This window comes from Felis catus, chromosome C1 (genome assembly GCF_018350175.1).
Source record: "Felis catus isolate Fca126 chromosome C1, F.catus_Fca126_mat1.0, whole genome shotgun sequence".
In the NCBI taxonomy this organism is placed as follows: Eukaryota; Metazoa; Chordata; class Mammalia; order Carnivora; family Felidae; genus Felis; species Felis catus.
Genome location: NC_058375.1, coordinates 195,082,537 through 195,110,439, shown reverse-complemented (window position 1 = coordinate 195,110,439; position 27,903 = coordinate 195,082,537). Strand labels below are relative to the sequence as shown.

Sequence of the window (27,903 nt, the reverse complement as noted above, 5' to 3'; positions counted from 1 at the left end):
GCACATACATTTCAACTATGTTAAAAGGAAAAAAAAAAACAGAAAGGAAATTCATAACGATATCTATATGACGGACTTGAGGATTTTTTTTCTTTTTTCTTTATAACAATATGCTGTATATAACGTCTACAATGAACTTATAAACATTCAATACCCAAAAAAATGATAGCCCTCAGTAGGGATAATCCCAGCCCTATTAAGAGTTTTGACTGTCATAATTAAGAACGAAATTGAGACAGTCCTTTTACAAAGAGAATTTTCTTATAAGAAAAGGAAAGCAGTCATGCTGGAAATACTCGCCTTCTGTTGGACTCTTGCAGAAATGGTTCAGAATCGATTAACCTTCTTCCATAATTGTGTCTAAGAAAAACTGTTGAAGAATTCTATTCACTTTTTCCAAATTGAAGTCAGAGTGTTAAAGTGAACAATTTTTTTTTTGTATAAACAGCTCCTCCCTTCCTTTCATTCCATTGTTTGTCTTTTATCTATAATAACGTCTGTTAATATATGTCTGAGGCCGTGGATTTAGAGCTTATAGACATTAATCCCTGGACATGCGATTCAGAACAGAAAAGCACTATTTCAGCAATTCAACTGTGCACCTACACAGATGGTCATTATTCTCTTAGAAAAATATGAAATTGGGAGACTTGAAAGGTTTTTGAGCAAGTGGTATAATGGAGCAATACTGTAGAAAAAAATACATTGGCCATGATGTATAATTTTTTTTTTCTAGGAACACATTTTTCTCATTTATTCAGCAAACATCCTTGAAAGCCTTCTATATGCCAAACACTACTCTAAGCATTGATGATAGTCCCTGCCCTTGAGGAGTTCCTTGTAGAGAGAAATGTTGAGGGTCTCTGATTGTTGTGTCACTTATAACCAGGCCACCGCCACGGCCTTCACTTGCTATCATGTAGACAACACTAACATCATTGGCTTATTTCCCATTATTTTTATGTACAGCACTGTGGATTTGAGAACATAAATCTTATAAAGGGCATAGATGTTAGGTGATAGAAGTAACTGATGCCATTTTATACTCCTACTATTTCAAAGGGATAGAGACAAGAATAGATCATTTGAATACAGTTTGATAAATGCTAAGATGATGGTGAATTCAGAGTGCTTACAGGAGCTTTTAACCTGGCCTGGAGAATTTGGGAAGACTTTAGTCCAGAATGGTAGGATGTATCCTAGCAGCATTGGGAAACAGCCACCCAGTGGAGGAAACAAGATTTCTGAAGACACATAGGTAAAGAAGACCTTAGAATAGAAAGGATAGCAAATAGTTCAGTGGAGTTGACCTGAGGACAGGGAATGAGAAAAATGAGATAAAAGATAAGGTTGGACTGATAAGCTAGTGCCAGTTTTTGATGAGTTTTATATGTCCTTCTAAAGGTTTACAGTTTATCCTGAGGCCTATTACGAGCTATTCAGAGATTTCAAAATATGAAAATGATATGATTAGATTGCATTGTAAAAAAGGTCTCTGAGATCATGATGAATGATAGAGGTACAGGGACATCAGTTGTAGGAACTTAAGAAATGATGAGGCCCCGAAATAAGGTAATGGCAATAGAAGAGAAAGGAAGTGAGTGGATTCATAAAGTATTGAAATGAATTAGAGAGAATTAGAAGTCAAATTGAATATGAAGCAAGATGATAACATGATTTTTTTTTTGGCACCATTCACTGAGATAGGAAAAATAGATTTATATTCAAGATTAGTTAAGAGTTAAGGGTAGGAAAAGATATGTTCTGCCCATGAGTCATCAGGTGGACTCTCCAGAGGCAGGTAGGTATACAGGTCTGAAACTTAGCAAGAAATTTCACTTAAAGATTTGGAGTCATTAGCAGATAGATGGTAATTAAAGCCATGGAAGTGCTTGAGGTGACCCAAGAAAGGCACAGAATAAGTTAATAATTTGTGCTGGGTATATTTGTTTGATAAATAAATATCATCTGGTAATCTCATGTCTCTTATTTAGTATGTTATTTTATCCCTCTTTAATCATTATCTCCTTATTGAGGCCATTTGGAAAGAAGTAGGCCATCCATCATCAAAATCAAATCCATGCCTTTTCAAAAACTGTTGTGAGAGTACAAATACTTTAATGTTGCCATTTAGAACAGATTCCTTTTTCTCATCTGCAGTTTCTTTCTAAAATATAGTTTATCATATAGTTATCATAGAGTATTTTGCTTTAATTTAGAAAAGACATAATAAGCTCTGTTCATTATTTACAGTATTAATTATGGAATGAAAATGTACTGACTTCATTCTTTGAAGCAATGGGTTGTTTTCCCTGTACTTTTTAATAACCTCATATATGAATAATCAACACTGAAGATATTTGGGTAGAGTACAAAGAGAGGCATAAAGCATGTCTTGTCTGGTTTAGTCTTCTTGAATATACTTTCCTCCCATCATGACTTAAACATCGACCTGGTTTATTGTGAAGTGTCACAGTAAATTTGGGGTTTGCAGGTATTCATCAGTAATGGGAAGCTAAGTGACATTGTGATCGTAGTGGCAATCACAAATCATGAAGCTCACTCTCCTGCTCATGGCATTAGCCTTTTTCTGGTGGAAAATGGAATGAAAGGATTTATCAAGGGACGAAAGCTACATAAAATGGGACTAAAAGCCCAGGTAAGTCACAATATGAATTATTAATTAAAAATAATTGCGGATGTGAGGGCGATCTGGCTGCGACATCTGTCACCCCATTGATCGCCAGGGTTGATTCGGCTGATCTGGCTGGCTAGGCGGGTGTCCCCTTCCTCCCTCACCGCTCCATGTGCGTCCCTCCCGAAGCTGCGCGCTCGGTCGAAGAGGACGACCTTCCCCGATAGAGGAGGACCGTTCTTCGGTCAAGGGTATACGAGTAGCTGCGCTCCCCTGCTAGAACCTCCAAACAAGCTCTCAAGGTCCAATTGTAGGAGAACGTAGGGTAGTCAAGCTTCCAAGACTCCAGACACATCCAAATGAGGCGCTGCACGTGGCAGTCTGCCTTTCTTTAAAAAAAAAAAAATAATAATAATAATAATTGCGTGTACTCAAATATACTTTATAGAACTACATGTAGCAAATCATACCTTCCTATGCCAGATTCCTAAAATATGCTTTTCAGAAATGGAAAGAGAGGGGTGCTGGGAGGCTCAGTTGATTAAGTTTCTGACTCTTGATTTCAACTCAGGTTATGATCTCACAGTTTGTGAATTTGAGCCCTGCATCAGGCTCTGTGCTGTCAGCACGGGGCCTGGTTGGGATTCTTTCTCTCCCACTCTCTCTCTATCCCTCCGCCACTCGTGCTTGCTCTCTACAAACAAACAAATGTTAAAAAAAAAAAAAGAAAAGAAATGGTAAGAGAGATTTATTCCATTTATCCAAATTATCTCTGTTGTTCAGCAGTGGAAGTGAATCAGCATATTTTGAATATCTGCTTCAGAAATGGCAAAATTATATGTTAATAGACCTTCTATTAAATTGATTGAAGAAAATTATGGAATAAAAGCAGAAAATATTTTTCTATTATTTGGTAATTATTTGGTAGCTTTTTCATTACCAAAAAGAAAAATGACAGTGTATTGCAGTGGGAAAGCCACAAATTTTTAGAATCAAATGGATCTGGGTTTGAATCCGTGGTTTATTACCTACTAGATGTATTCATTAACTACTCCAACTTGGCTTCCAGTTTCTTTTGTTCTTGTTTTTGTTTTCTTAAATGGAAATAATAGTCACCTCATTAGAGTGTTGGGAGATTTAAGTGAGATCATTCTGTACTTAATTGTGTGATCCCTTAGGATACTGCAGAATTATTCTTTGAGGATGTACGGTTACCAGCTAGTGCCCTACTTGGAGAAGAGAATAAAGGCTTCTATCACCTCATGGAAGAACTTCCACAGGTCAGAATTATTAAATATTCCATCTTTAGTTAATAAAGTGGTATGAAATAGAACTATGTAAATTCGTGCATATACAATTTGTGACATAGCAAATCATTTGAGTAAAGTTAAGGTTGAAAAAAACCCTGACTTCTTGGGGTGCCCGGATGGCTCAGTCAGTGAAGCATCTGACTCTTAATCTCAGCTCAGATCTTGATCTCAGGGTCATGAGTTCAGGCCCCACGTTGTGGGGTGTGGAGACTACATAAACCAACCAACCAACCAACAAAAAACCTGAGTTTTGTAGCCTAGATAAGTAAATAACTGAACTCAAGGATATCCAATCAAAGCTTATAAATGAGTAGGAAAATTAGGTATTTTAGTTCTGTGATACCTTCTTAGAATGATTTTAGCTTCTTAACTACAAGTCAAGAATTCTTATCTCCTTGTAAGGAAATATCAGCCAAAATATTTGGCAGAATTTTTTTTTTTTTTTTTTTTTTTTTTTTTTTTTTGATGATACCAAGGCATCATCATACCGGAAAGTTTTAGTCCATCATAGTTAGCTCTCACATCTGTGTTTTTGGAGTGTGGTGCCTATGTGATTGTTGAACCTCACATGCCAGCATAGAAACGTAGGTGCATTTGTCTAGTGACTGCCACAGCCTGGGCTAAATTGGGGACAAGGTTAGGAATACTGCCATGGAAATAGAATAGAATATAAAAATCACCAGCAAGATGGATTTAAACTCACCATGGATACTAGTAGGCAGAATTTAACCTATCCACTTTAAAAGGTTGATTTCCATAGACCTATTAGAATATGCAGTGTGCAGAGATCAATAAATAAAAGTCAACAATTTCATATTTCTTTTCTCATAGATGACTGATGAAGTAATTAAATAAATTTTGTATATATGTATATGTAGTAAAGACAGACATTTATAAAAGTAAAGGATTTGTTTTAAAGAATTACTATGGCTATGTCCAACATTCTTATAAATCTATGGGAGCATTTTCTTATAGAATTAAGAAATAAATTAACTTTTAGGAGTTTTATAACGATTATTTATTGAATTTATTATCATCAAAATCTTGTGGAATTAGAATGATGCTTAAGACCTAATTTTGGGTTATAGGAAAGGCTAGTGATTGCTGAAATGGGACTTTCAGCCAGTGAATTCATGTTCGAAGAAACCAGGAATTACGTTAGACAAAGAAAAGCTTTTGGGAAAACAGTTGCACATCTACAGGTAAGCTTATTGTCATGATTTAGTATTGAGCGACATCAGTTTCCTCATCTAAACACAAATATGGAATAACTCTCATAGAGGTGGTATTAGAATCCATTGAGGTGGATGAGACCATTGAGGGATAAAGAGTAGAGAGTAAGATAAGAGGTCCTAGGACAGAGTCCTGAGAAAAATTTAGTATTTAAAGGTGGACTAGTAGGGAGAAACCAGCAAAGACAACACAGAATGAAGGACTAGAAAGAAAAAAGCAAATCAAGCAAGTAGAGTCACAGAAGCCAAGAGAACAGGAGATTTCAAGTAGGCAGGAGTAGGGCCACAGGTTGCTTAAAGGGAAAACAAGATGAGAATCAAGAGTGCCCATTGGACATCGCAATAGGGAGCTGATAACGGACTAGAGTGTGGTTGCACCAGGCCAGAGTAAGTAAAGGGGTAAATAGAAATGAGGAAGTAAATTGGGGCGCCTGGGTGGCGCAGTCGGTTAAGCGTCCGACTTCAGCCAGGTCACGATCTCGCGGTCCGGGAGTTCGAGCCCCGCGTCAGGCTCTGGGCTGATGGCTCGGAGCCTGGAGCCTGTTTCCAATTCTGTGTCTCCCTCTCTCTCTGCCCCTCCCCCGTTCATGCTCTGTCTCTCTCTGTCCCAAAAATAAATAAACGTTGAAAAAAAATTAAAAAAAAAAAAAAAAGAAATGAGGAAGTAAAGATACTGATGGCACACAGCTCTTTCCTGAGTTTGGCTGTGAATGGTAGGTAGGTTACTAGGGAGTAAGAAGACGATGGCGGGTGACAGGTAGAATCTTGGGGTCAAGTGACATACTTGTAAGATTTAAGGTTTTTTTTTGTTATTATTAGGATAAGAATGCTGGAAGCACTTTTTTAAAAAATTTTTTAATGTTTATTTATTTTTAGGTGACAGAGAGAGGGCAAGCAGGAGAGGGGTAGAGAGAGAGCAAGCAGGGGAGGGGGAGAGAGAGGGGGGGACATAGAAGCTGAAGCAGGCTTCAGGCTCTGAGCTGTCAGCACAGAGCCCGTCATGGGGCTTGAACTCACAAACCTCAAATCATGACCTGAGGTGAAGTTGGTTAGGAGCTGACTCTTAACCAACTGAGCCACGCAGGTGCCCCTGGGAGCATGTTTTAATACCTAGAGAAAGGATTTAGTAAAGAAAGAAAGATTGTAGATGTGAGGAAGACAACTGCTATGATATTTGAGAAAGAATCAGGGTGTGGGTGCGAAAGCATATGGAAAGGTAGTCCTTCCCACCTCCACCGCAGAGGTGTTTCCTCTGTTGTGACGGGAAGAAAAGAGGAAAGAATGGGTATGGGTTCAGTCAGACACTTAGCTCTGTTGGTAGAAAATTGCAAAAGCTCTTTATGAAGACTTCCATTTTCCTTAAATAACATAGGGAAACTCAGCTCTTGAAGAAGAGATGAGTGAAGGGGGCATGCAGGTGTCCATGGAGAGAGAGGAATATTTGAGATACCCTTTCAAAGTAAGAGACTGAACTAACTAGAGAAATATAATAAGGCTGTGAGCAGTATTGAGGACTCAGATGAGGTTAATGATTATGGGTGTATAGTGGTACCTTCTGCTTTTTTGTGTTTTAGATTTACTAGAAGGATTTAGCTGTTGATGATCAAACACAGAGAAGGTGGATGATTGTTTAAGGTTTTGCAAGGAAGTTTAAGGTATTTGCCAAAAAACTCAGCATAAGGTGGCCATAATCACTAACCATGCCAATCAAATATTAGACTCTAGTTTCTTCTTAAATGAAAGAAAAGTTTATAAACAATTTAGCCATAAAGTTGCTTCAACATTTTGCCAGCAAAAAACCTGGAGTTGGAAATCTACCTAAACAGTTTCAAGTGGAATGGCTTATGAAGGGCTTTGTGAAGGGCAAGGTGGAGATGAAACACTTTGGTAGCCTTTGAGGACCAGCTTTATGGAATTAACTTCAGTCATTTTTAAGTCCTAGCTCAGCTACTTGGATCTCCGTGGTCTAGTCAGGTTGTATGATCTCTCTAGGAAGCATTTTCTTATTTGCAAGATGTGAATGATATCCGTAGCTACCTTATAGAATTGCTGTGAGGATTAGCTGAGATAATATACCCAAAGTGGTCAGAATATTGCCTGGCAAATTTAGCACTCATTACAGTTTGCTATTTTTGCCTTACGTAATGTCGTCTTCTATTTTGTTCCAATAAAGGGAACCTACTCCGTTGTTCATCAAAGTAACTTTTTTCCATTCTGAAAAAGCTTCTTTAGATCCTAACTTTCTTATTGGCATAACAGATCCAAAAATAGTTGTTCTGAATCTGTAAACATGAGGCACACACTTTAGAAAACATTTTTAAAAAGGAGTATGACTTGACTTTCCTAAATTGTGATTTCCTTAAGAGTAAGGATTTTAGGGTTGCCTGGGTAGCTCAGTCGGTTGAGAATCTGACTTCGGCTCAGGTCACGATCACACAGTTTTGTGAGTTCAAGCCCCACATCGGGCTCTGCACTGACCCTGTGGAGTCTGCTGGGGATTCTCTTTTTCTCTCTGACCCTCCTCAGCTTGTGCTCCGTCTCTCTCAAAATAAATAAATAAACTTAAAGGAAAAAATAATAAAAAAAAATTTTTAAAAAGAGTAAGGATTTTAGAGGTGCCTGGGTGGCTCAGTCAGTTAAGCATCTAATACTTGATTTGGGCTGAGGTCATGATCTTGCAGTTCAGGAGTTCGAGTCCTGGGTCAGGCTCCACACTTCAGTGCAGAGCCTGCTTGAGATTCTCTCTCTCCCTCTCTCTCTCTCTGCCTCTCCCCCACTCGTGTTCTCTCTCTATCTCTCAAAACAAATAAATAAGCATTTAAAAAATAGTGAGAAGAATTGACTTTATACAAAAACAGTGAGGATTTTATACTGTAAATTCCTTTTAATTTGCATATCATTAATTTATACCTATGAGTGATTCTCAGTGATTGCCCTCTTCCCCTCAGGCATTTAGAACCCCTCAGGAGGTGGGGTACACAGCAACTGGGGGTGTGTTTGGTATTTAGTGCTCTGGAGGCCAGTATGGTTAAATGTCCTGTAATTCAGAGATAGTTTCCTATAGCAACTAATTGTCTCACTCAAAATGCCAATAGTCTCCCTTTGAGAAATAGTGATATACATAACTTATTCCATTTTGCTTCACTGAGCAAATATGTATTGACTGCCTTCTAAAGGTTAGATGCTGAAATGTAATTTGATAGGTGTGATTCTGAAAATACACACTATAAGCTGCTAGCAATATGAAGTGGTATTACTCTGTGACTTTCGGAACTTTACCCAAAGTGCGTTATAGGCATACCTCGGAGGTATTGCAGGTTCTGTTCCAGAATATCACAATAAAGCGATTATAATGAAATTTTTGTTTTCCTAGTGCATATAAAAGTTGTGTTTACACTATACTGTAGTCTATTAAGTGTGCAATAGCATTATGTCTAAATGGCGTCCATACCTTTATTAAAAAATACTTTATTGCTAAAAAGTGCTAGCCATCATCTAGCTTTCAGTGAGTGGTAATCTTTTGCTGATGGAGGGTCTTGCCTTCATGTTGATGGATGCTGACTGATCAGGGTGGTGGTTGCTGAAGGCTGGGTGGCTGTGCCTTTTTTAAAAGACAACAACAAAACTTGTGACATCAACTGACTCTTCCTTCAACAAACAATTTCTCTGTAGCATGCAGTGCTGTTTGATAGCATTTTATACACAGTAGAACTTCTTTCAGAATTGAAATCAATCCTCTCAAACCTGATGCTTTATCAACTAAATTTATCAACTAAATTTATGTAATATTCTATATCTTTTGTCTTCTTTTCCACAATCTTTGCAGCATTTTCACCAGGAGTAGTTCCATTTCAAGAAAACCAATTTTTTTTATGCATCCATAAGAAGCAACTCCTCATCAATTAAAGTTTTATTATAAGATTGCGGCAATTCAGTCATATCTCCAGGCTCCACTTCTTTTTTTTTTTAAGCTTATTTCTTTTGAGAGAGAGAGAGAGGTGTGTGCACAAGCAGGGGAGGGGCAGAGAGAGAAAGGGAGAGAGAATCCCAAGCTGTCAATGCAGAGCCCAATGTGGGGTTCAGTCCCATGAACTGTGAGATCATGACCTGAGCCAAGATCAAGAGTTGGACACTCAACTGACTGAGCCACACAGGCACCCACAGGCTCCCGATTCTAATTCTCTCGCTATTCCCACAACATCCCACAGTCACTTTCTCCACTGAAGTCTTGAATCCCTTAAAGTCATCCAGGAAGGTTGGAATCAACTTCTAAAATTCCTGTTAATGTTAGTATTTCAGTCTCTTCCTATGCCTCATGAATGTTTTTCATGGCATCTGGAATGGTAGATTCTTTCCAGAAGGTTTTCAATTTACTTTGCCTGGATCCACTAGAGGAATCACTATCTATGACAGCTACAGCCTTATACAATGTATTTCTTAAATAATACAACTTGAAAATCAAAATTACTCCTTAATGCATGGGCTGCAGAATGGATGTTGTCTTAGCAAGCATGAAAACAGCATTAATCTCATTGTCCATCTCAGTCAGAACTCTTGGGTGACCGGGTGCATTGTCAATGAACAGTAATATTTGAAAGGAATTTTTTCCTGAGCAGTAGATCTCAACACTGGGCTTAAAATATGCAATAAGCCAAATACGTTGTAAATAGATGTACTGTCATCCAGACTTTATTGTTCCAGTTCTAGAGCAGAGGCAGAGTAGATTTAGCATAATTCTTAAAGGCCCTAGGATTTTCAGAATAGTAAGTGAACATTGGCTTCAACTTAAAGTCACCAGCTGCATTAGCCCCTAATAAGAAAGTCAGCCTGTCCTTTGAAGCTTTGAAGCCAGGTATTGTCATCTTCCTAGCTGTGAAAGTCCTAGATGGCATCTTCTTGCAATGTAAGGCTGTTTCATCTACATTTAAAATCTGTTGTTTAGTGTGGCCACCTTTGTTAATTATCTTAGCTAGAATTTCTGGATAGCCTGCCTCAGTTTCCACATTAGCGCTTGCTGCTTCACCTTGCACATTTACGTTATGGAGACGGCTTCTTTCCTTAAGCCTCATGAACCAACCTCTGCCAACTTCAGACTTCTTCAAGCTCCTTACCTCTCTCAGCCTTCATAGAATGGAAGAGAGTTAGGGCCTTGCTCTGGATTAGGTGTTGGCTTCAGGGGATGTTGTGGCTGGTTAGAGCTTCTATTTAGACCACTACAACTTTCTCCATATCAGCATAAGGCTTCTTCACTTTTTTATCATTCATGTGTTCACTGGAGTAGCACTTTTAATTTCCTTTAAGAACTTTCCTTTGCATTCACAGCATGGCTAACTGGCACAAGAGGCCTGGCTTTCAGCCTATCTTGGCTTTTGACATAAGTAAGCTTAGTTGTTTCCAGCTTTTGATTTAAAGTGAGAGACGTGTGACTCTTCCTTTCACTTGGACACTTAGAAGCCATTGTAGGGTTATTAACTGGTCTCATTTCAGTATTGTTGGGTCTCAGGGAATAAGGAAGCTCAAGGAGAAGGAGAGATGGGGAACGGCTGGCCAGTGGAGCAGTCAGAACACGCATGGCGATCAAATTCGCCATCTTATATGGGCGTGGCTCATGGTGCCTCAAAACAAGAAGACGAGTAACATCAAAGATCACTGATCGCCATAACAAATATAATGATAGTGAAAAAGTTTGAAATACTGTGAAAGTTACCAAAATATGACACAGAGACACGTGAGCAAATGCTATTGGGAAAATGGCACCAATTGACTTGCTCCACAGATTTGCCACAGACCTTTCATTCGTAAAAAATGCAACATCTGCAAAGAGCAATAAAACAAAGTGTGCCTGTAATAGCTTTTGCTTCTGAAAACCAACCATCACCACCTCACGCCTTTGGCCCTGTTATGGACACTATAAAAAGTAAATCAAATAGGCATATTTTCTATCCCCTTGGAAATCTACATCTCCTTTTATGGAATTCATATTAAATTACAATAAAGATGACTATGATATTACCCAGATTGTTTATAGCTCAGAACGTTAAATATGATTTGACATTTGACCATGAAGGAAATAGGAAACTGGTATAATGTTTTCCCAGAGAAGAAAAAAAGTCTGTAATATGTGTATTTGACTAATATTTACTAAATAAATACATACACTTTGACAGCAAAAAGAGAGAATATAGTTTTAATCTTTTTCAAAGCGAGCGCTATTTTATGAAGCACTACCTTCTTTCAAAGGGAGTTTACCAAACTGTCACTAGGTGGCAGTAGTATCACTTCCACCAGTTTACTACGCTACCTGTAGTCTGGTTTTTCAAGTAAATTTATTATGTTCTCAGATTTCTGGGATATTTCTTCTAATCTTTCTGCTTTACTGAAATAAAGATCTTTGAATATTTTCATAGTCAATCTAGGAATGTATTCAAAGAAGATGAATGACCAATATATGCTTACACCTCCTATTCTAGAGCTTGGTACACTATTGTTCCAGTTATTAATATGAAATAGAAGACCTTTAAATGTTGTATTATACTTAGCCAAATGTCATTTTACAATCATTTAACTATTCAGTTTCCTTTATCTTTGTTATGCTTGAATTTTGAACATTTGGGGCCTTTCTGACCATTTCAGTGCATTTCACAAAAAAATCATTTTCTTTGTAGAATGGAGACCTAACCATACTTAAGTTGCAATTATTATAAGATTTTTATTCCTTTTCATTCATTCAAATATGGAGATATTTGATGTCAAATCTTATGATTTTTCCATGGAATAGATAATAAAATGGTAAAATTCAGTTATTAAATAATGATAATGACTGATTTGTTACATTGTTCCCATGTACTAGACACTGTGCTAAATGGATTATCTTGTTTTTTTCTTCACAACTCTCTTTATAAGCATTCTTTTTACCTTCATTTTACAGATGAAGAGATTGAGGCATGGAGAGGTTAAACAAGTTTCCCAAGATTACACAGACATTATAACTCTGAAAACTACACTCTTTTTTTTAATCTTTTCTTAAATTTTAACGTTTATTTTTTAGGTTTATTTATTTATTTTGAGAGAGACAGAGACAGCGTGAGTGGGGGAGGGGCAGAGAGAGAGGGAGACAGAATCCCAAGCAAGCTCCCTGCTGTCGGCACAGATCCCAACGATGAGGTGCTCGAACCCACAAACCTGGAAGATCCTGACCTGAGACAAAACCAAGAGTCAGATGCTTAACCGACTGAGCCACCCAGACACCTCAAATGTTTATTTTTGAGAGAGAGAGAGAGAGAGAGAGAGAGAGAGAGAGAGAGAGACACAAAGCACAAGCTGGGAAGGGGCAGAGGAGATGGAGACACAGAATCTGAAGCAGATTCCAGGCTCCGAGCTGTCAGTACAGAGCCCGACACGGGGCTGGGACCCAGGAACCCTGAGATCGTGACCTGAGCCGATGCTGGACGCTTAACTGACTGAGCCACTCAGGCGGTCCTGGAACGTACACTCTTAACTCCTATCCTAGTTTTACTACCCAGAAATTGAAAGTAGATAGACCTTTTTTCTTTCCTCACTTCCCTCACCCATGGGCGATGAAGTGAAAATGTAATGTTCTTTTCTAAAACAAACTTTAGTTATTTCCTGTGTGGGAGGCTCTTGAGTCTAAGGGCACAGAATATTATGAAAAGGATAGGAGAGGAAAAAAAAAATGATACTTCTTCCTTACATTCCTCCAAAATGTAATTATCCAGTTCTTAAGACCTTGAGTGTGGGGTTAATTATAAAATTAGGTAGCAAACCGAAGATGTTATATTTTATATTTGAATCATAATATATTACAGTACAATTAACAGTATTGTTTAAATGGAATATGGGCTGTATAACCTCTCCAAAGTGTATTCCAATTCTATAATTCCATGATTCTGAGAATAATGTCATTCAGAACTCTGAAAGAGACTTGATCTGATACACTTAGTAAGTTTTGAGGAATTTATTTAAATGCTAGCCGTAGTATTATCTATTAGCGATTAGTAATGAATGTTTAACAGTAGTGTTACAAGTGTTGATCATTCACAAAAAACACCTTGCTAATAATGTGTGGTACAATTATTAGCCACCACCCATTACACAATAATTTCTGAAAGCTAGATACAATGTCTGTGGTAAAGAACCCAGACAAATTTTATATAGTAACACCCAATGTGATGCCAAGAATATGCAAATATAATCTGTTTATCCCCAGAGAGTAAATTATGTACTCTTGGAGGCATTAATTTCTTCAAACCTGTGGACCTCACTAAGCGAATTAAAGAAAGAGTTCTTTAACGCCTGGGTGGCTCAGTCAGCTAAGCGTTCAACTTTGGCTCAGGTCATGATCTTATGATTCCTGGGTTCCGGCCCTGCATTGGGATCTGTGCTGACAGCTCGAAGCCTGGAGCCTGCTTCAGATTCTGTGTCTCCCTCTCTCTCTCTCTGCCCCTCCCCCGCTCACTCTCTGTCTCTGTCTCTCTCTCAAAATAGGTAAACATTAAACAAAAAATTTTTTTTCATTTTTCTTTTAAAAGAAAGAGTTCTAATGAGCCCATCCTGGTCTAACATTTAATTTCAGCTTCTGGAAGCTCCCAGAATTCCCAGAAAAACAGCTCTCATGGAAGGGAATTGGGCTTAGAGATCTTGATTCCTTCATACTGTAAATAGTACATAAATTTTCAAGTGTGCCATCACAATAGGGAGAGGACAAAACTATCTGGACACTTGTCAGATTCTCCCTTATCTTCCAAATGAAGTATCATGGTTGGTGTCCTTGAACGAAGCCAGGAGTCGGCTCAGAGGGAATATATACTCATCTGTTTTCAATGTATAGAATATTTCCCCACTTTTTTTTCTTGTTCTATCTCTAGATTTTCTATGAGTAATCTTGGCAGAGGTGGGAAACTCTGTGCTGATTTATTGTGTAGAGATTTGGCCTAATTAAATATAAATGGATAGAAAGGGAGATAGGCAATGTAAGGAAAGAGTGAGAGGGGAAGAAAGTTTTGATGTGACCCAACATGTTCTGAATTAGAGGCCAGGATACAGAGGTGGAAAATGTGTGGCATCAGCCATCCTACTGTTTGGTTTTAGAACCATTAGGTGCCAACTATATTGTCTGTTTCTAGAACAGGATGGAATAAAGCCAAGGGAAAGGCAGTCAATTGGGTTTTTCATTAGTATGGTAGTTATATTGATACACCTCTGAGGAATCTGTCCCTCAGAGTTCCTTCTCCTCCTGACACCCTGGTTTTGCCTGGTCCACGGTCTTATTATATTCCTTTTCTAGAAATGGAAAGTTCCCAAACTGTCCCCACTACAATGATGTTGAAAGGTTCAGTTTTGTGGTTTGAGAATTGCTATAACCAGTATGAATGGCAGGCAGGGCCAGCATCCTCACGAGAATCTGGTCCCTGAAGCCTTCCTATTGGGAACTCAATCTTGGGTTTGAACTTGCCAGTACATAGGTGGGGCATATTAATGTCTTGTTTGAGTTGAACTGTGCAACCTTTTTCACTAACTTCCATGCTTTTTTTAGCCACAGTGAAGGTCTCACTTATAAATCCCATAGCGGAATGATCAAAACTCTGTTTCTGCCTGTATTTTCATAAGGAAGGGAAAGCCAGCTGACCAGTCCTGGGCCTTGAACTTGAGAGGTCAACTAGAATGGGATGTGTTTTGGGGAGTTACTCAAAGTGGAAAGCCAATATGTCAAATCCAAGTCAGTTTCCTGAAGGAGGTTCAAAAGTTGGTGCCAAAGAGACCAAATGTAACCTCAGAATTTAAGGTATGGGAGCCAAGAATCTGGAATGTAAAAATATTTGATTGAAATGAAAGCAGTCAAGAACACTTGAGAATAGTCTAGATAGAATGATTTCCAAGGCTGCTATAGGTTGTCTGGCTGGCAAGAGAAAGTATAATATGTTGACGTTGTTGACCATTCCAGACCATTCAGTTCAAGTTAGAGACTAGCTATTGAGGAGGGTCAGCGGGGGAGGGTGGAGAGAGGCGGAAGAGGCTGAAGGATACAACTTTGATCTCTTGAGTGCTGGTGTCGTTCTTCTACTGCATTCTATAGATCTAGATTAACTACTTCCCAATATAAAATAATGTTTAATTAATGTTTTTAATGTTGTCTTTCCAGCTTGTTACTTTGTTATTTTACTCTAGAACAAAGAATCAGAGTAGAGAAATATATATACTTAATTAAAAAAATATGTATACTTAAAAAAAAAAAGGATGGGGGGGGTGCCTGGATGGCTCAGTCAGTTGAGCAACCCACTCTTGATTTTGACTCAGGTCATGATCCCAGGGTCGTGGGATGGAGCCCTGAGTCAGGCTGTATGCTGAGCATGGAACTTGCTTAAGATTCTCTCTCTCTCTCCCTCTCTCTCTTTCTCTGCCCCTCTCCTCAGTTCTCTCTCTCTCTCTCACTCTCTAAAATAGAAGACAGACAGAGAGAGGGAGAGAGAGAGAGAGAGAGAGAGAGAGAGAGAGAGAGAGAGAGAGAGAGAGAAATTCTTCATGGTTTTAGATTCCAGAGGAAAATAGGTGTTTTTAACAGCTGTACTTAAAGGACTATACCACAAGATGGTGCTCACCTATTAAAGTCCTGCTGGTTTTCAAGCAGTTTCCCTAAATGGCCTAAACTTTTTAATCTAAAACATGAGATGTTATTTATCATTTATCTCTTTTTCTTTTTTTTCCATCTTCTAGTACAACTTTCCTTAGTGGTGATGAGTATTGTGGGTTTTAAATTTAAGCCGTTTAGTTGATATTTGCCTCTTTTGGAGAGTAAAAAAACAAACAAACAAACAGTAATTCCACTTTTGTTTTGCTCTAAAGGTCTTTTATTATACAATTTGAGATATGCTAGGTGACTAAAAATGTGCTCTTTTAGTATGCTCACTTTTTTCCCCCTTTCATCTCTTTTAAACTCAAGACAGTGCAGCATAAGCTGGCAGAATTAAAAACACACATTTGTGTAACCAGAGCTTTTGTGGACAGCTGTCTCCAGCTGCATGAAAAGAAACGTCTGGACTCTGCCACTGCTGCCATGGCGAAATATTGGTATGCGTGCCTCAGTAATTAAAATGTGGTGTTTGCATAGACTGTTATGGAATTCTTCCAACTTTAAACTCAACCTTGAGGGTCTTAAAAGAAGAAGGCTGTGAAAATGAAAACTAACAGTAGGAACCAACTTTTTAAAAAACGCTGAAAGGTCCCATTAAGCCTATTTATAGTGTGCTAAAAATTACTCAAGTTGATTTAACTTTTAGCTTGCAATTGAAAATAAGATATTGCGGCGCCTGGGTGGCTCAGTCAGTTAAGAGTCTGACTTCGGCTCAGGTCATGATCCTAAGGTTCGAGAGTTCGAGCCCTGCATTGGGCTCTCTGCTGTCAGCACAGAGGTACCTTTGGAGCCTCTGTTCCTTTCTCTCTCTGCCTCTCCCCAACTCCACGCACGCTTTCTGTACTTTGTCTCTGTCTCTCTCTTTCTCTCTCTCTCTCTCTCTCAGAAATAGATAAACATTTGGGGCCTCTAGGTGGCTCAGTCAGTTAATGGCTCAGGTCATGATCTCATAGTTCGTGAGTTTGAGCCCCACATCAGGCCCTGTGCTGACAGCTCGGAGCCTGGAGCCTGCTTCAGATTCTGTGTCTCCCTCTCTCTCTGCCCCTCCCCCACTAATGTGTGCATGCTCTCTCTCTCTCTCTCTCAAATATAAATAAACATTAAAATAAATAAACATTTAAAAAAGAGAGTAAGATATTAAGGTATTGAAGTAGGATGACTGATTAACTCATTCAAGTAGTAGTTTAATTTCAAATTATCTGATGAGTGGCAGTATAGTGAGACCACAAAAGAACAGTACCACTTAGAGTCCTGAGATTGAATCCCAATTCTTTCATTAAATAACTATAATTAAATTTAATTCTCTCTGGGTTGGGGCACCTGGGTGACCAGTTGGTTAAGTGTCCAACTTTTAATTCTGACTCAGGTCATGATCTTACAGTTCATGAGTTTGAGCCCCGAGTTGGGCTCTGTGCTGACAGTTTGGAGCCTGCTTGGAATCCTCACTCTCCCTCTCTCTCTGCCCCTCCTCTTCTTGTGCTCTCTCTCTCTCTCTCTCTCTTAAAATAAATAAATACACTTAAAAATATTAATAATTCTCTCTGGGCTAACATTTTGATATCTCTGAAATGAGTAGATTAGACTCCATTTTTGATTTTAAAATGTGTCCAGATCTAAGAAAAATTTCTGAAAAATTGATTATCCAATCAGAAGTTGCACATGCTCTATTAAGTGAAAGGGAAAGTGTCCTATTAAATTTGGAAAGAACTTTCATTTGTATTAAAGATGACTAGCAATTGTATTAAAGATGAGTTAATTGAAAAGAGACTCCTATAAGGCCTTTGTTTATTTTAAGATGCAAGAACATGGTTTAAATCAGATACTGAAAATGGGCTTGGTTTCCTCTGTTTTAAAAACAAACATTCTCATATCTCATTAGCCCAAAAATAACTTAGAAGAAAATTCCTGTCATTATTCATTAACCTGTGTTCAGTTCAGTCAGAACTAGAGTGGAGAAGTATGCAGAATAGTTCTTTATGAAATGATTCCAAAATAATAAAACTGCCAGGTTGGAACTGATGTGGAATCACTGGGAACTTCTTTGAGGGGGAGACGTTTTACATTTACATTTATAGCAAATCCTGTGACTAGTTGGAAAAGTGTAAAAATTGTTTAGGCAAGGTATTTTTAGAAAGAGAAATATTCAGATAGCTATCAACCTCATTGTTCTTAAAAACACCAAGTTTCTAGACATATCGTTACTTCACATTGAAGGAGAGGAAGCAGCTAGTTATACCCAGTGAATATTTCACTAAAATACTTGCCAAATACAAAAATTTATAGAATTCCAAATATTGTTGCCTCCTGAGTCTTGCCTGTTAATCATTATATTGTTGCTGTACTTTTTAGAAACATCCTCACCTGTCTTATGGCTTGAGTTAAAAGTTATCTTATTTTTTTCCCAAATTTTTATTTAAATTCTAATTAGTTAACATATAGTGTAATGTTGATTGCAGGAGTATAATTTAGTGATTTGTCACTTACATGTAACACCCAGTGTTCATGACAACAAATGCCCTCCTTAATACCTATCAGCCATTTAACCCATCCCCTACCCACCACCCTCCATCGATCCCTGAGTTTGTTCTCTATCATGAAGAGTCTCTTATGGTTCGCTTCCCTCTCTCTCTGTCTTTTTTCCCCCCTTCCCATGTGTATATCTGTTTCCCACATGTATCTAAATTCCACATAAAAGTGAAATCATATGGTGTTTGTCTTTCTCTGACTGACTTATTTCGCTTAGCATAATACTCTCTAGCTCCATCCACATTGTTGCAAATGGCAAGATTTCATTATTTTTAATGGCTGAGTAATAGTCCATTATATAAATATACTACATCTTTATCATTCATCAGTCAATGGACACTTGGGCTCTTTCCATAGTTTGGCTATTGCTGAGAGTTAAAAATTATTTAAAATAGGCAAATGTGTCTATGCTTACTTTTGCTTTAGGTTTCCCATTATTGAAAAATACTTTTAGGGGAGCCTGGCTGGCTCAGTCAGTAGAGCATACAACTCCTGATCTTAGGGTCATGAGCTCAAGTCCCATGTTGTGGGCAGAGGTTAAAAAAAAAAAGAAAAGAAAAAGGAGGGGCACCTGGGTGGCTCAGTCGCTTAAGTGCCAGACTTCAGCTCAGGTCATGATCTCACGATTTGTGGGCTCAAGCCCCACATCTGGCTCTGTGCTGACAGCTCAGAGCCTGGAGCCTGCTTTGGATTCTGTGTCTCCCTCTCTCTCTGCCCCTCCCCAACTCACACTATGTCTGTCTCTCAAAAATAAATAAATAAACATTTAAAAAAAATTTTTTTAAGGGAAAAATGAGATGCCTGGGTGGCTCTTTCGGTTGAGTGTCCGATTTTGGCCCAGGTCATGGTCTCACAGTTCGTGGGTTTGAGCCCCATGTCGGGCTTTGTGCTGACAGCGTAGAGCCTGCTTCAGATTCTGTGTCTCCCTCTCTCTCTGCCCCTTTTCTGCTTGCTCTCTCTCTCTCTCTCAAAACTAAATAAACATGAAAAGGAATCTCTAATTTAAAAAGAAAAAAAAAGAAAAATGGGGTGAAAAGAATTTTGAACTTATATTTTTATGTTGAGATGAATAAAATCCCTACCAGTTATCTTACGAATTTTAATGGTAGTTAAAATTACTGTGATGAGACCAAACAAGAATATTTCTCAAGTATTTCATATTAATATACATATACTTTGGGAATAATAATACCCAAGTAATCTTTTAAAAGTTTCCTATATGATGGTATGTACTTTAATAGTACTTTTTAGGTTTTTACTTTTACTTTCAGTTTATTTCTGAAAAACTCTAAAAAATTTTTTTCACAGTTACTGAAATTCAGAATTGCAACTTCGGGTAGAAGTGGCATCTTTGGAGAAAAAGACATATCACAAGGCAAAAGAAAATAGATGGCTGTATAACTATACATTTAACTGAGATTATATGGAGAATTTAAATAAATTAGACAAAATTCAAGTTTTTATTATGTCCTTCTCAAGCCTAAAGTAGCCCAAAACCTAATAGACTATGCTTTCCATTTTTTATTTCTAGCTTTAACAAAAACCCAGCCAGAACCAACTGATGCAGAAAGTATTCATTACATGAAAATTTTCCAGAAATGTATTGCATATGTAATTTATATCAGTCTTCTCTTGTGGGCTAATATGTCTAATTGTAATTGTTTGATAAATGTACGTATTTAAACAGTCATAAATTATTTGTTTCCTGATTGTGAAGCACCTCGCGAAAACCCATTTCAAATGTTCCTTTTTTGCTTTTTATTTTGGTCATCCAGGGCAAGTGAGTTACAAAACACTGTAGCTTATGACTGTGTCCAGCTCCATGGAGCCTGGGGATACATGTGGGAGTACCCGATTACAAAGTGAGTATGGCTGTTGTGGTACGCACTTCTGGATGATGTGAAGAAAAAGGAAAATTTCTTTACTGTACTTTGTGCATTGAGTGTAGAGGGAAAAGAGATGCAAAATCTTTGCATTTGTCAGCTGACTACAGAGTGTGTTCAACCAGATGAAACAGCTTCAGGTTATCAGCCCACCTGATAACCTTTTAAAGAAAGGATTTTATCGCTTTTAAAGAAAGGGAAGAGATCAGTATATAATAAAACTTGGCTTTATTTGAATCGTTTTACAGAAGGACTAATATCACTTTTGTTATAGTTGAATATTGTATTTTATTGGTTAACCATAATCTGGTTATTTCTACTTTTTTGCTATGACAAGCAATGAATGCTGCGACAGAACACCTTTATGCGTTTGTCTTAGATACATGTGTTTTCGATTACAATGGGACAGAGTTCCAAAAGTAGTATTGCTATTTCAAAAATCTGCACATTTTAAATCTTAATACATTGCCCAATCATTTTCTCCAGTTAGTAGCAACTCTTACTCAAATGAAAAAAGTCCGAGGATACTTATCCTCCTAAACTATGAATGTTCTTGCTTTTTAAACTTTGTGCTAACATAATGCATAGAAAATAGGTTATTATTCTTCCTTTAATTTGCATTGGCTACTAGTTATTTTATCTTATTTTATTTTATTTTATTTTACTCTGGCAAGAACATTTAACATGAGATCTACCCTCTTCATAAATTTTTATGCGTCGCATACTGTATTTTTTTAAATGTTTATTTATTTTGAAAGAGAGAGAGAGAAAGTATACGTGCATGTCAGCAGGGGAGGGTCAGAGAGAGAAGAGGGAGAGAATCCCAAGCTGGCTCTGCACTATCAGCACAGAGCCTGATGCGGGGCTTGAACTCAAGAACTGTGAGATCATGACCTGAGCCGAAATCAAGAGTCAGATGCTTAACCAACTGAGCCACCCAGGCACCCTGCCATGCTGTACTGTTAAGTGTAGGTACAACATTGTGCTGCAGATCTCTAAGGCCTATTCATCTTGCTTAACTGAAACCCTATGCCCATTGATTAATAATTCCCCATTATCCCCTTCCTTTGTTCCTGACAACCATCATACCTCTTAGATTCTGTGAATTCGGCTATTTTAGATACTTCATTATAGGTAGGAATCATGTAGTATTTGTCTTTCAGTGACTGGCTTATTTCATGTAGCAGAATGTTCAAGTCCATCCAAGTTGTCACACATTGCAGAATTTCCTTCTGTTTGAAGGTTGACTAGTATTCCATTCCATTTTCCGTATACATTCGTCTGTCTGTGGACACTTAGGTTGTTTCCACATCTTGGCTATTGTGAATAATACTGCAATGAACATGTGAGTGCTAATATTGCTTGCAGGTCCTGATTTCAATTCTTTGCAATAAATACCTAGAAGTGGAATTTTAGGATATGTGGTAGTTCTGTTTAATTTTTTGAGGAACCTCCATACTGTTTTCCATCACAGCTGCCCTGTTTTGTATTCCCTCCAACAGTGTGCAGGGGTTCCAATTTCTCCACATTCTCACCAACACTTGTTGGCCTTTGTTTTTTGTTAATAGCCATCCTCACAGGTGTGAGGTGATATCTCCTTGTGGTTTTGATTTGTATTTGCCTGATGATTGGTGACAGTGAGCATTTATTCATATACCGTTGGTCATTTATATGTCTTCTTTTAAAAATATCACTTTTTAAAAGTAAAAAAAAAGGCACTTTAGGAAAAAAATTGCACAAGAAAAAGATCTAAGTTGTCATATCTTAAGCATTTGATTATTTTCTCTAAAAAACAAGTTAAAAGTAATAATTTTTTCCAGATATAATTTTTATTTCCTTCCAAAGAAATTAAATGCACCCTTTTTTACTCTCTTACACATGAATATTCTTGTTATTAGTTTGAAGCAGTACTGGTTTGTCAGTAGGCAGCATCCTCTTCTACATTTCTTTCTCCACTTCCATAATCTCTTCTTTCCCTCTTCCCCTTGACATTTCTCGTCATCACTCTAGAAAATAAACCTTTCCTCTAATTTAACAATATTTTCAGTTTATAAAACTTACTTAAAGAAGTTTTACTATATGGAGACAGGTCTGGTTTAGTTCTGAATCTGAGGATATGGATGCTATGGGCTTCTAAAAACTTTTTCTAGTTTTTAGATTTTTTTGTTTTTGTTTTTAGTTTTTTTTAGTTTTTTCTAGGTTTTTTTGTTTTTTGTTTCGTTTTGGTTTGGTTCGTTTTTTTTTTTTTTTTCCTAGTGGCTCTGTTGGTTAAGTGTCTAACTTTGACTCAGGTCATGATCTCATGGTTGGTGAGTTCAAGCCCCACATCAATCCCCACATCAAGCTCTGCATTGGGCTCTGTGCTGATGGTACAGAGCCTGCTTGGGATTCTCTCTCTCTCTCTCTCTCTCTCTCTCTCTCTCTCTCTGTCTCTTTCTCTCTCCCTCTCTCTCTGCTGCTTCCCTGTGCACCCACACTCTCTCTTCCTTGCAAAAATAAATAAACTTAAAAAAAAAACTTTTTGTATTCTAATTTTAATGTAAATACATACTATCTAAAGGGAAAATTATCAAATTAGTATTCAAACTGACTTTGACATTTATCATTTTGGCAAACATAATTGGAAACATTTGATACATTTATGGTCTTTAATGAGGAAAATAAACTTTTTAGTTAAGTTAAATTAAGAACAGAAGCTGCAGCATAGATATAATCTGCTAATTTTCTGTAAAATTAGTTCAGAAAGCTTTAATCACAGGGTGTGTATAATTTATAACCTTTATAAAAACTCAGCAACAACTAGGGCTTTTCCTTTCTTTGGGAATGTAGACGTGAAGTAACTAAATGATTTTATTTATATATTTACTTTTTTGGCAATCCTTGGACTTGGATTTTGGTATATCCTTTCAGAACTACTTCAAACGAGCCTTAATCAAAAGCAGATTTTTTTTTTATCTTTGTGTAGTCATGAAATCAGAAGTAAACACTGAGTTATGCTAGCACAAATTAAATCATCCCTGGAATTTTTTTCTGTGCATTTTCATGTTTTATTCATAATATTAATCCATCTTATTCACAATATTCACAATGTTAAGAAAGTCAAATCATAATGAATGTCTCTATTTTTATACTTAAGTGTGTTGTTCCAACCACTACTGGAAATGTAAACATGTAGTGGATTAGTTTGTCTAGTCTAGTTCGGGTTCTAAGGAAGATACATGAGGTGAGGGGTCACCCATCCACATGACTTAAGATTAGAGTGCAGAGTAAGTCTTGCTCTGTGTTTTCTTAGAGGCGATTCCTTCAGGTCAGTAGCAAGCAAAAATTGTAGCTTGATGGCTTATTTGAGAGACTTATATTTCAATTTGAGAGACTGGTTTCAATTTGAGAGACTTATATTTCCTTTCAAGAATAATAATCCCCTTCTTGGCCGGTTTGTTAGTTCAAAGATTGTATGAACTTTTAAACTAGACTGCTATTTCTCACCCCAGAGATACAAGGAAAGAACTTTTCATAAGTTAACAAGAGATAGAGTAGTAGATAGTATCAAAGGCTGATTAGACACATTAGGGGTTATGTGGTTGCAGTGCACAGATTTTGATTTGATAGGAAAAAAAATCACTCTAATGGTGTTTCTTATATCCTCGGATTAAGCTATTTTATTTGTGTATTTATGTGTGTGTATTGCTGAGTCTTGATTTTGCAGATAAAACAGGTGCTTCTTTTTTTTTTCTTTTTTCTTTTTTTGCTTTGTTTCATTTTGTTGTTGTTGTTGTTGTTTTTTAAATAACTGGTCTTAAGCTAGTGAACTTATTTCACTCTTACTCATTAGGCTTGGGGCCTGTAAGAGGTGAGGCTTAAGCATTGCCGTTTCAAGACCTCTCTGCCATGCTAGGAAGAACAGCCTGAGATACAGAGCTCCATCACTGTGTGGTTAAACATTCCTTCTGCTGCCTTTCTCTGTTAATTTTAGTTGATGACTGAATTTAATTAGTAACCTATAAAAGGTCTACTGATCTCTTTCATTACCTACTCCATTGGAATTTCTTTAATGTAAAAAAAAGAAAAAAAAAAGCCCAATGCAATCCAAAAATGTCTGGAAGCGTTGAGATTGCTGAAGTAGGCCAAAGTGCCACGTAGATTCTCCATATGCAAGTGCTGGATTTTGTGAGCACAATGGAATCTGTTCAAAAGAAAAAGTATATATACTTGAAAATACAAATGTCTTTAGATTCCAAGTTTCAACAAAAAGTAGGTATTGAGACTCTAAAATTCCTTGGTAATACACTAAGTCAGTAAATATTTACTGAATGCTTACTTTTTATAAGGTACCATGAAGAATATGAAGAGTCCAGAATTGGTCATGTTCCTAGAGAGCCAGCATATTTAATTTGTCTCAAATGTTAAATTAAAAAAACATTAAAAAATAAAAACCAAAAACCAAAAATAGATTCTATGCTTGAGAAAAAAAATGCCTTTGAATTTGAGTCCAAAGCTCAATAACTAATCCTACATGCTTGGGCCAATGAAAATACTATGATATAATAAAAAAGATACTTGCCAAAGTGGCAGGATACCTACCTTCTCAATCCAGCCTGCCAATTATCTGTTATGTGATCACTAAATAACAACCATTAATTAATATGTGTATTAACTACGCTGCATCTCAGTTCCCTTACCTACAAAACAATAATATTTATCCTTCCTGATGCTGGAGTTGAGAGGATAAAATGAAATGAGAAAAGGTAAAAACAACTATACAGTATCACGGTTGCTATCTTTGCTACCGAAAGTGAATTCCTGGTAACGTGTGTGTGTGTGTGTGTGTGTGTGTGTGTGTGTGTGTGAGTAAACTCAGCTACTCAGTATTTTAATGTCATACATTACTGGAATGACTACTAACCATTTCTAAAAAATAAGTTACTTGTTAACTTTGTGGGAAGTAATATTTTCTAAAGCATCGATTTATACTCCTGATGGCAGCAGTGGTGGTGAAATCTAAGGGATGTTAGAAAATAGATACTTTCTTTTCTCTTTTGTTTCCTATAAAACCAGTGGATTTCAACATTTTTAAGGAAACATTAAAGATAATAAGAAATTGAGACATTCTATCCACTCTAAATCTGAAACAGCCTTTTTTAGAATGCTAGTATATGTGCTAAAGTTTACAAAATTAAATCAAATGAAACATACTAATAAATGTTATTATTGGGGTTCCTGGGTGGCTCAGTCAGTTAAGCGACCAACTCTTGGTTTCTTCTCAGGTCATGATCTCAAGGTTCGTGAATTCAAGCCCTGCATCAGGCTCTGTGCTGATGGCTCAGAGCCTGCTTGGGATTCTCTCTCCCTCTCTCCCTGTCCCTTCCCTGCTCATGCTCCCTCTCTCTCAAAAATAAACAAACATTTTTTTTATGTTATTTTGAAATTGTAATCTAAATTGTAATCTAAACGTCAAGCAAACTAAAAGCTGTACAAATGATCAGTACCTTAATAGAATTTGATAATTATACAAATCTAGGATGAATGCCATACTGAAAAAAAAAGTAATTTATAGAGAACTTTTATTTTTTGGATTTCATTAAATGAATACTTTAAAGGAGTCAATAGTTTCCTGCTGAGACAAAACTTATAACTTCCAGTATCTTTTATTTATTCATTCAATCATCTTCTGATTTACTTAGAGCTTATGTGGATGCCCGCGCTCAGCCAATCTATGGTGGTACCAATGAAATAATGAAGGAGCTGATTGCAAGAGAGATCATCCGTGACAAGTAGACATCTGCCCACATCCTGGAATCCTATTACAACTAATCTGCTTTTAAATCTACTCAAGATAAAATGCAACCTGGAAAGGGAGGAAATGCTAAACATGTTTTTATATGTTCTCCCTGTTGAAAGAGAAATCAAATATGAGATTAGTACAATGATAGGACAAATCTTTGAATTCAAAGATTCTAAAATTGTCCAGTATAGGCTTAACTTTTAATTTTTATATAGCTAAAAGGCAAATATTTTCTGATTCTAGAAACCTTGGTGTTTGGTTTTTCCCTATAATTCTAAAATAAATAAATCAATCAATAAATCAATAAATCAATAAAAATTGCTTTCAAATTGAGACAGCAATAGTTTTGTTATTATACTAGAAAAACATTAATAGCAGTTAGAGATCATTGACTTTGAAAGGGAAAAATAAATATAATATACAATGCAAATGTTTTCTACCACCCTCCCCTAAACCTATTTCTAAGCAGTGGAATCATTTCTTCAAACAAAAGCTTATGAAGAGTCTCTATGAAACTGTGATGAGTGCTTTTAGTGGAAGCAGGAAGCCCTCTTGCCTTATTGCCTTGGATCCACTGTGACTCAAACTGAGCATTCACTTGCCCAACTCCAGCTAGAGAATGTGGTGGCTTATCAGGTGCCTGGGTGCCTTAGTTGGTTAAGCATCTGACTCTTGGTTTCTGGGGCTCAGGTCTTGAGTTCGAGTCCCACTTCAGACTATGCTGACAGCACAGAGCCTGCTTGGGATTTCTCTTTCCCTCTCTCTCTGCCCCTCCCCAGCTTGCTCTCTCTTGTGCTCTTTCTCTCAAAAAAAAATAAATAAATAAACATTAAAAAAAAAGAGAATGTGGTTGTTTCTCTTATCTACTGGCACTTGGGCTTTTCAACAGATACCATCCCAGTTTAATTTATAGTAGAACACAAAATCATTTATCATCCTTTAGTTTCAATATATTGGTATATTTATAGATATCAAAACAGTGACTTTTATTTTGGAACAGTGTACTTTTAAAAATTAATTCAACAAGTACATTGTGTCTTCTATAAGCTAAACTGTTAAAAATATGATGGCAAATGAAACTGGCAAGATCCCTGCTAATAAGTGAATAAACAAGTAAGTTACAATAAATAAAGTAAGAACTAAATAAAAACAACAAGATGCTTTCAAATCATGATAACTGCAATAACAAAGTAAGCATTTAAAATAGGAAGGCAAGGGGGTGTCTGGCTGGCTCACAGAGTTGATAAATCATGAGACTCTTGATCTCAGGGATATTAGTTCAAGCCCCATATTGTGTGTGGAGATTACTTAAAAATAAAATCTTTTTAAAAAATAAAATAAATAAAACAAAATAAGAAAGTGATGAAACATTTGATTTGACATTTAAAAGTAATTATTATCAAAAAACAAACCATTAATTTAATTTGTATTCTTCTAGAATTATTTCAGTACTTTTTTTTTTTTTTTTTTGCATATACTTGCAATACAGTGAATAAAGACAGTTTTAATGGAAACAAATAGATGTATTCTTGGTAAACTTAGAAAACCTAAACATTTTATTTGGTATTATTGGTATCAAACATTGTTTTTTTAATGCAACCATTACAACTGGGTAGAGCAAAGGGAAGAGAAAATACTTTGATACCATTCTTTCCTAGAATTCCACACCTTTGGTTTGCTCTTGGATAGAAGTTTGTATGGTCCCCACCTGGAGTTCTTGTTTATATACCTTAAATACAAGGCAAAACGGGTTAAAATAAATTTTCACCTCCCTCCTATTACCAAGAAACCAGATTGGATTAGACAGATGGACCCCTTCCTCCCAAGCTCCTTTTCCTTCCTTTCTCAATCTTAATGAAACTAGATTTTAGGAACATCCATAGCATA

At 36.9% G+C, this 27,903-nt stretch overlaps 1 protein-coding gene across 2 annotated transcripts in view; it reads left to right on the top strand.

Moving 5' to 3' along the window:
* The window catches only part of ACADL (acyl-CoA dehydrogenase long chain), a 45,839-nt gene extending 19,490 nt beyond the window's left edge, over window positions 1-26,349 (top strand). For both annotated transcript variants that reach the window (XM_006935526.4, XM_003991101.5), the window contains 6 exons: window positions 2,495-2,659; window positions 3,814-3,915; window positions 5,034-5,147; window positions 16,135-16,262; window positions 20,127-20,213; window positions 25,916-26,349. In XM_006935526.4, the coding sequence (XP_006935588.3) occupies window positions 2,495-2,659; window positions 3,814-3,915; window positions 5,034-5,147; window positions 16,135-16,262; window positions 20,127-20,213; window positions 25,916-26,009 (690 nt within the window). In that variant the 3' untranslated portion in view covers window positions 26,010-26,349. The remainder of the gene's footprint in view (window positions 1-2,494; window positions 2,660-3,813; window positions 3,916-5,033; window positions 5,148-16,134; window positions 16,263-20,126; window positions 20,214-25,915) is intronic.
* The last annotated feature ends 1,554 nt before the right edge of the window (window positions 26,350-27,903 follow it).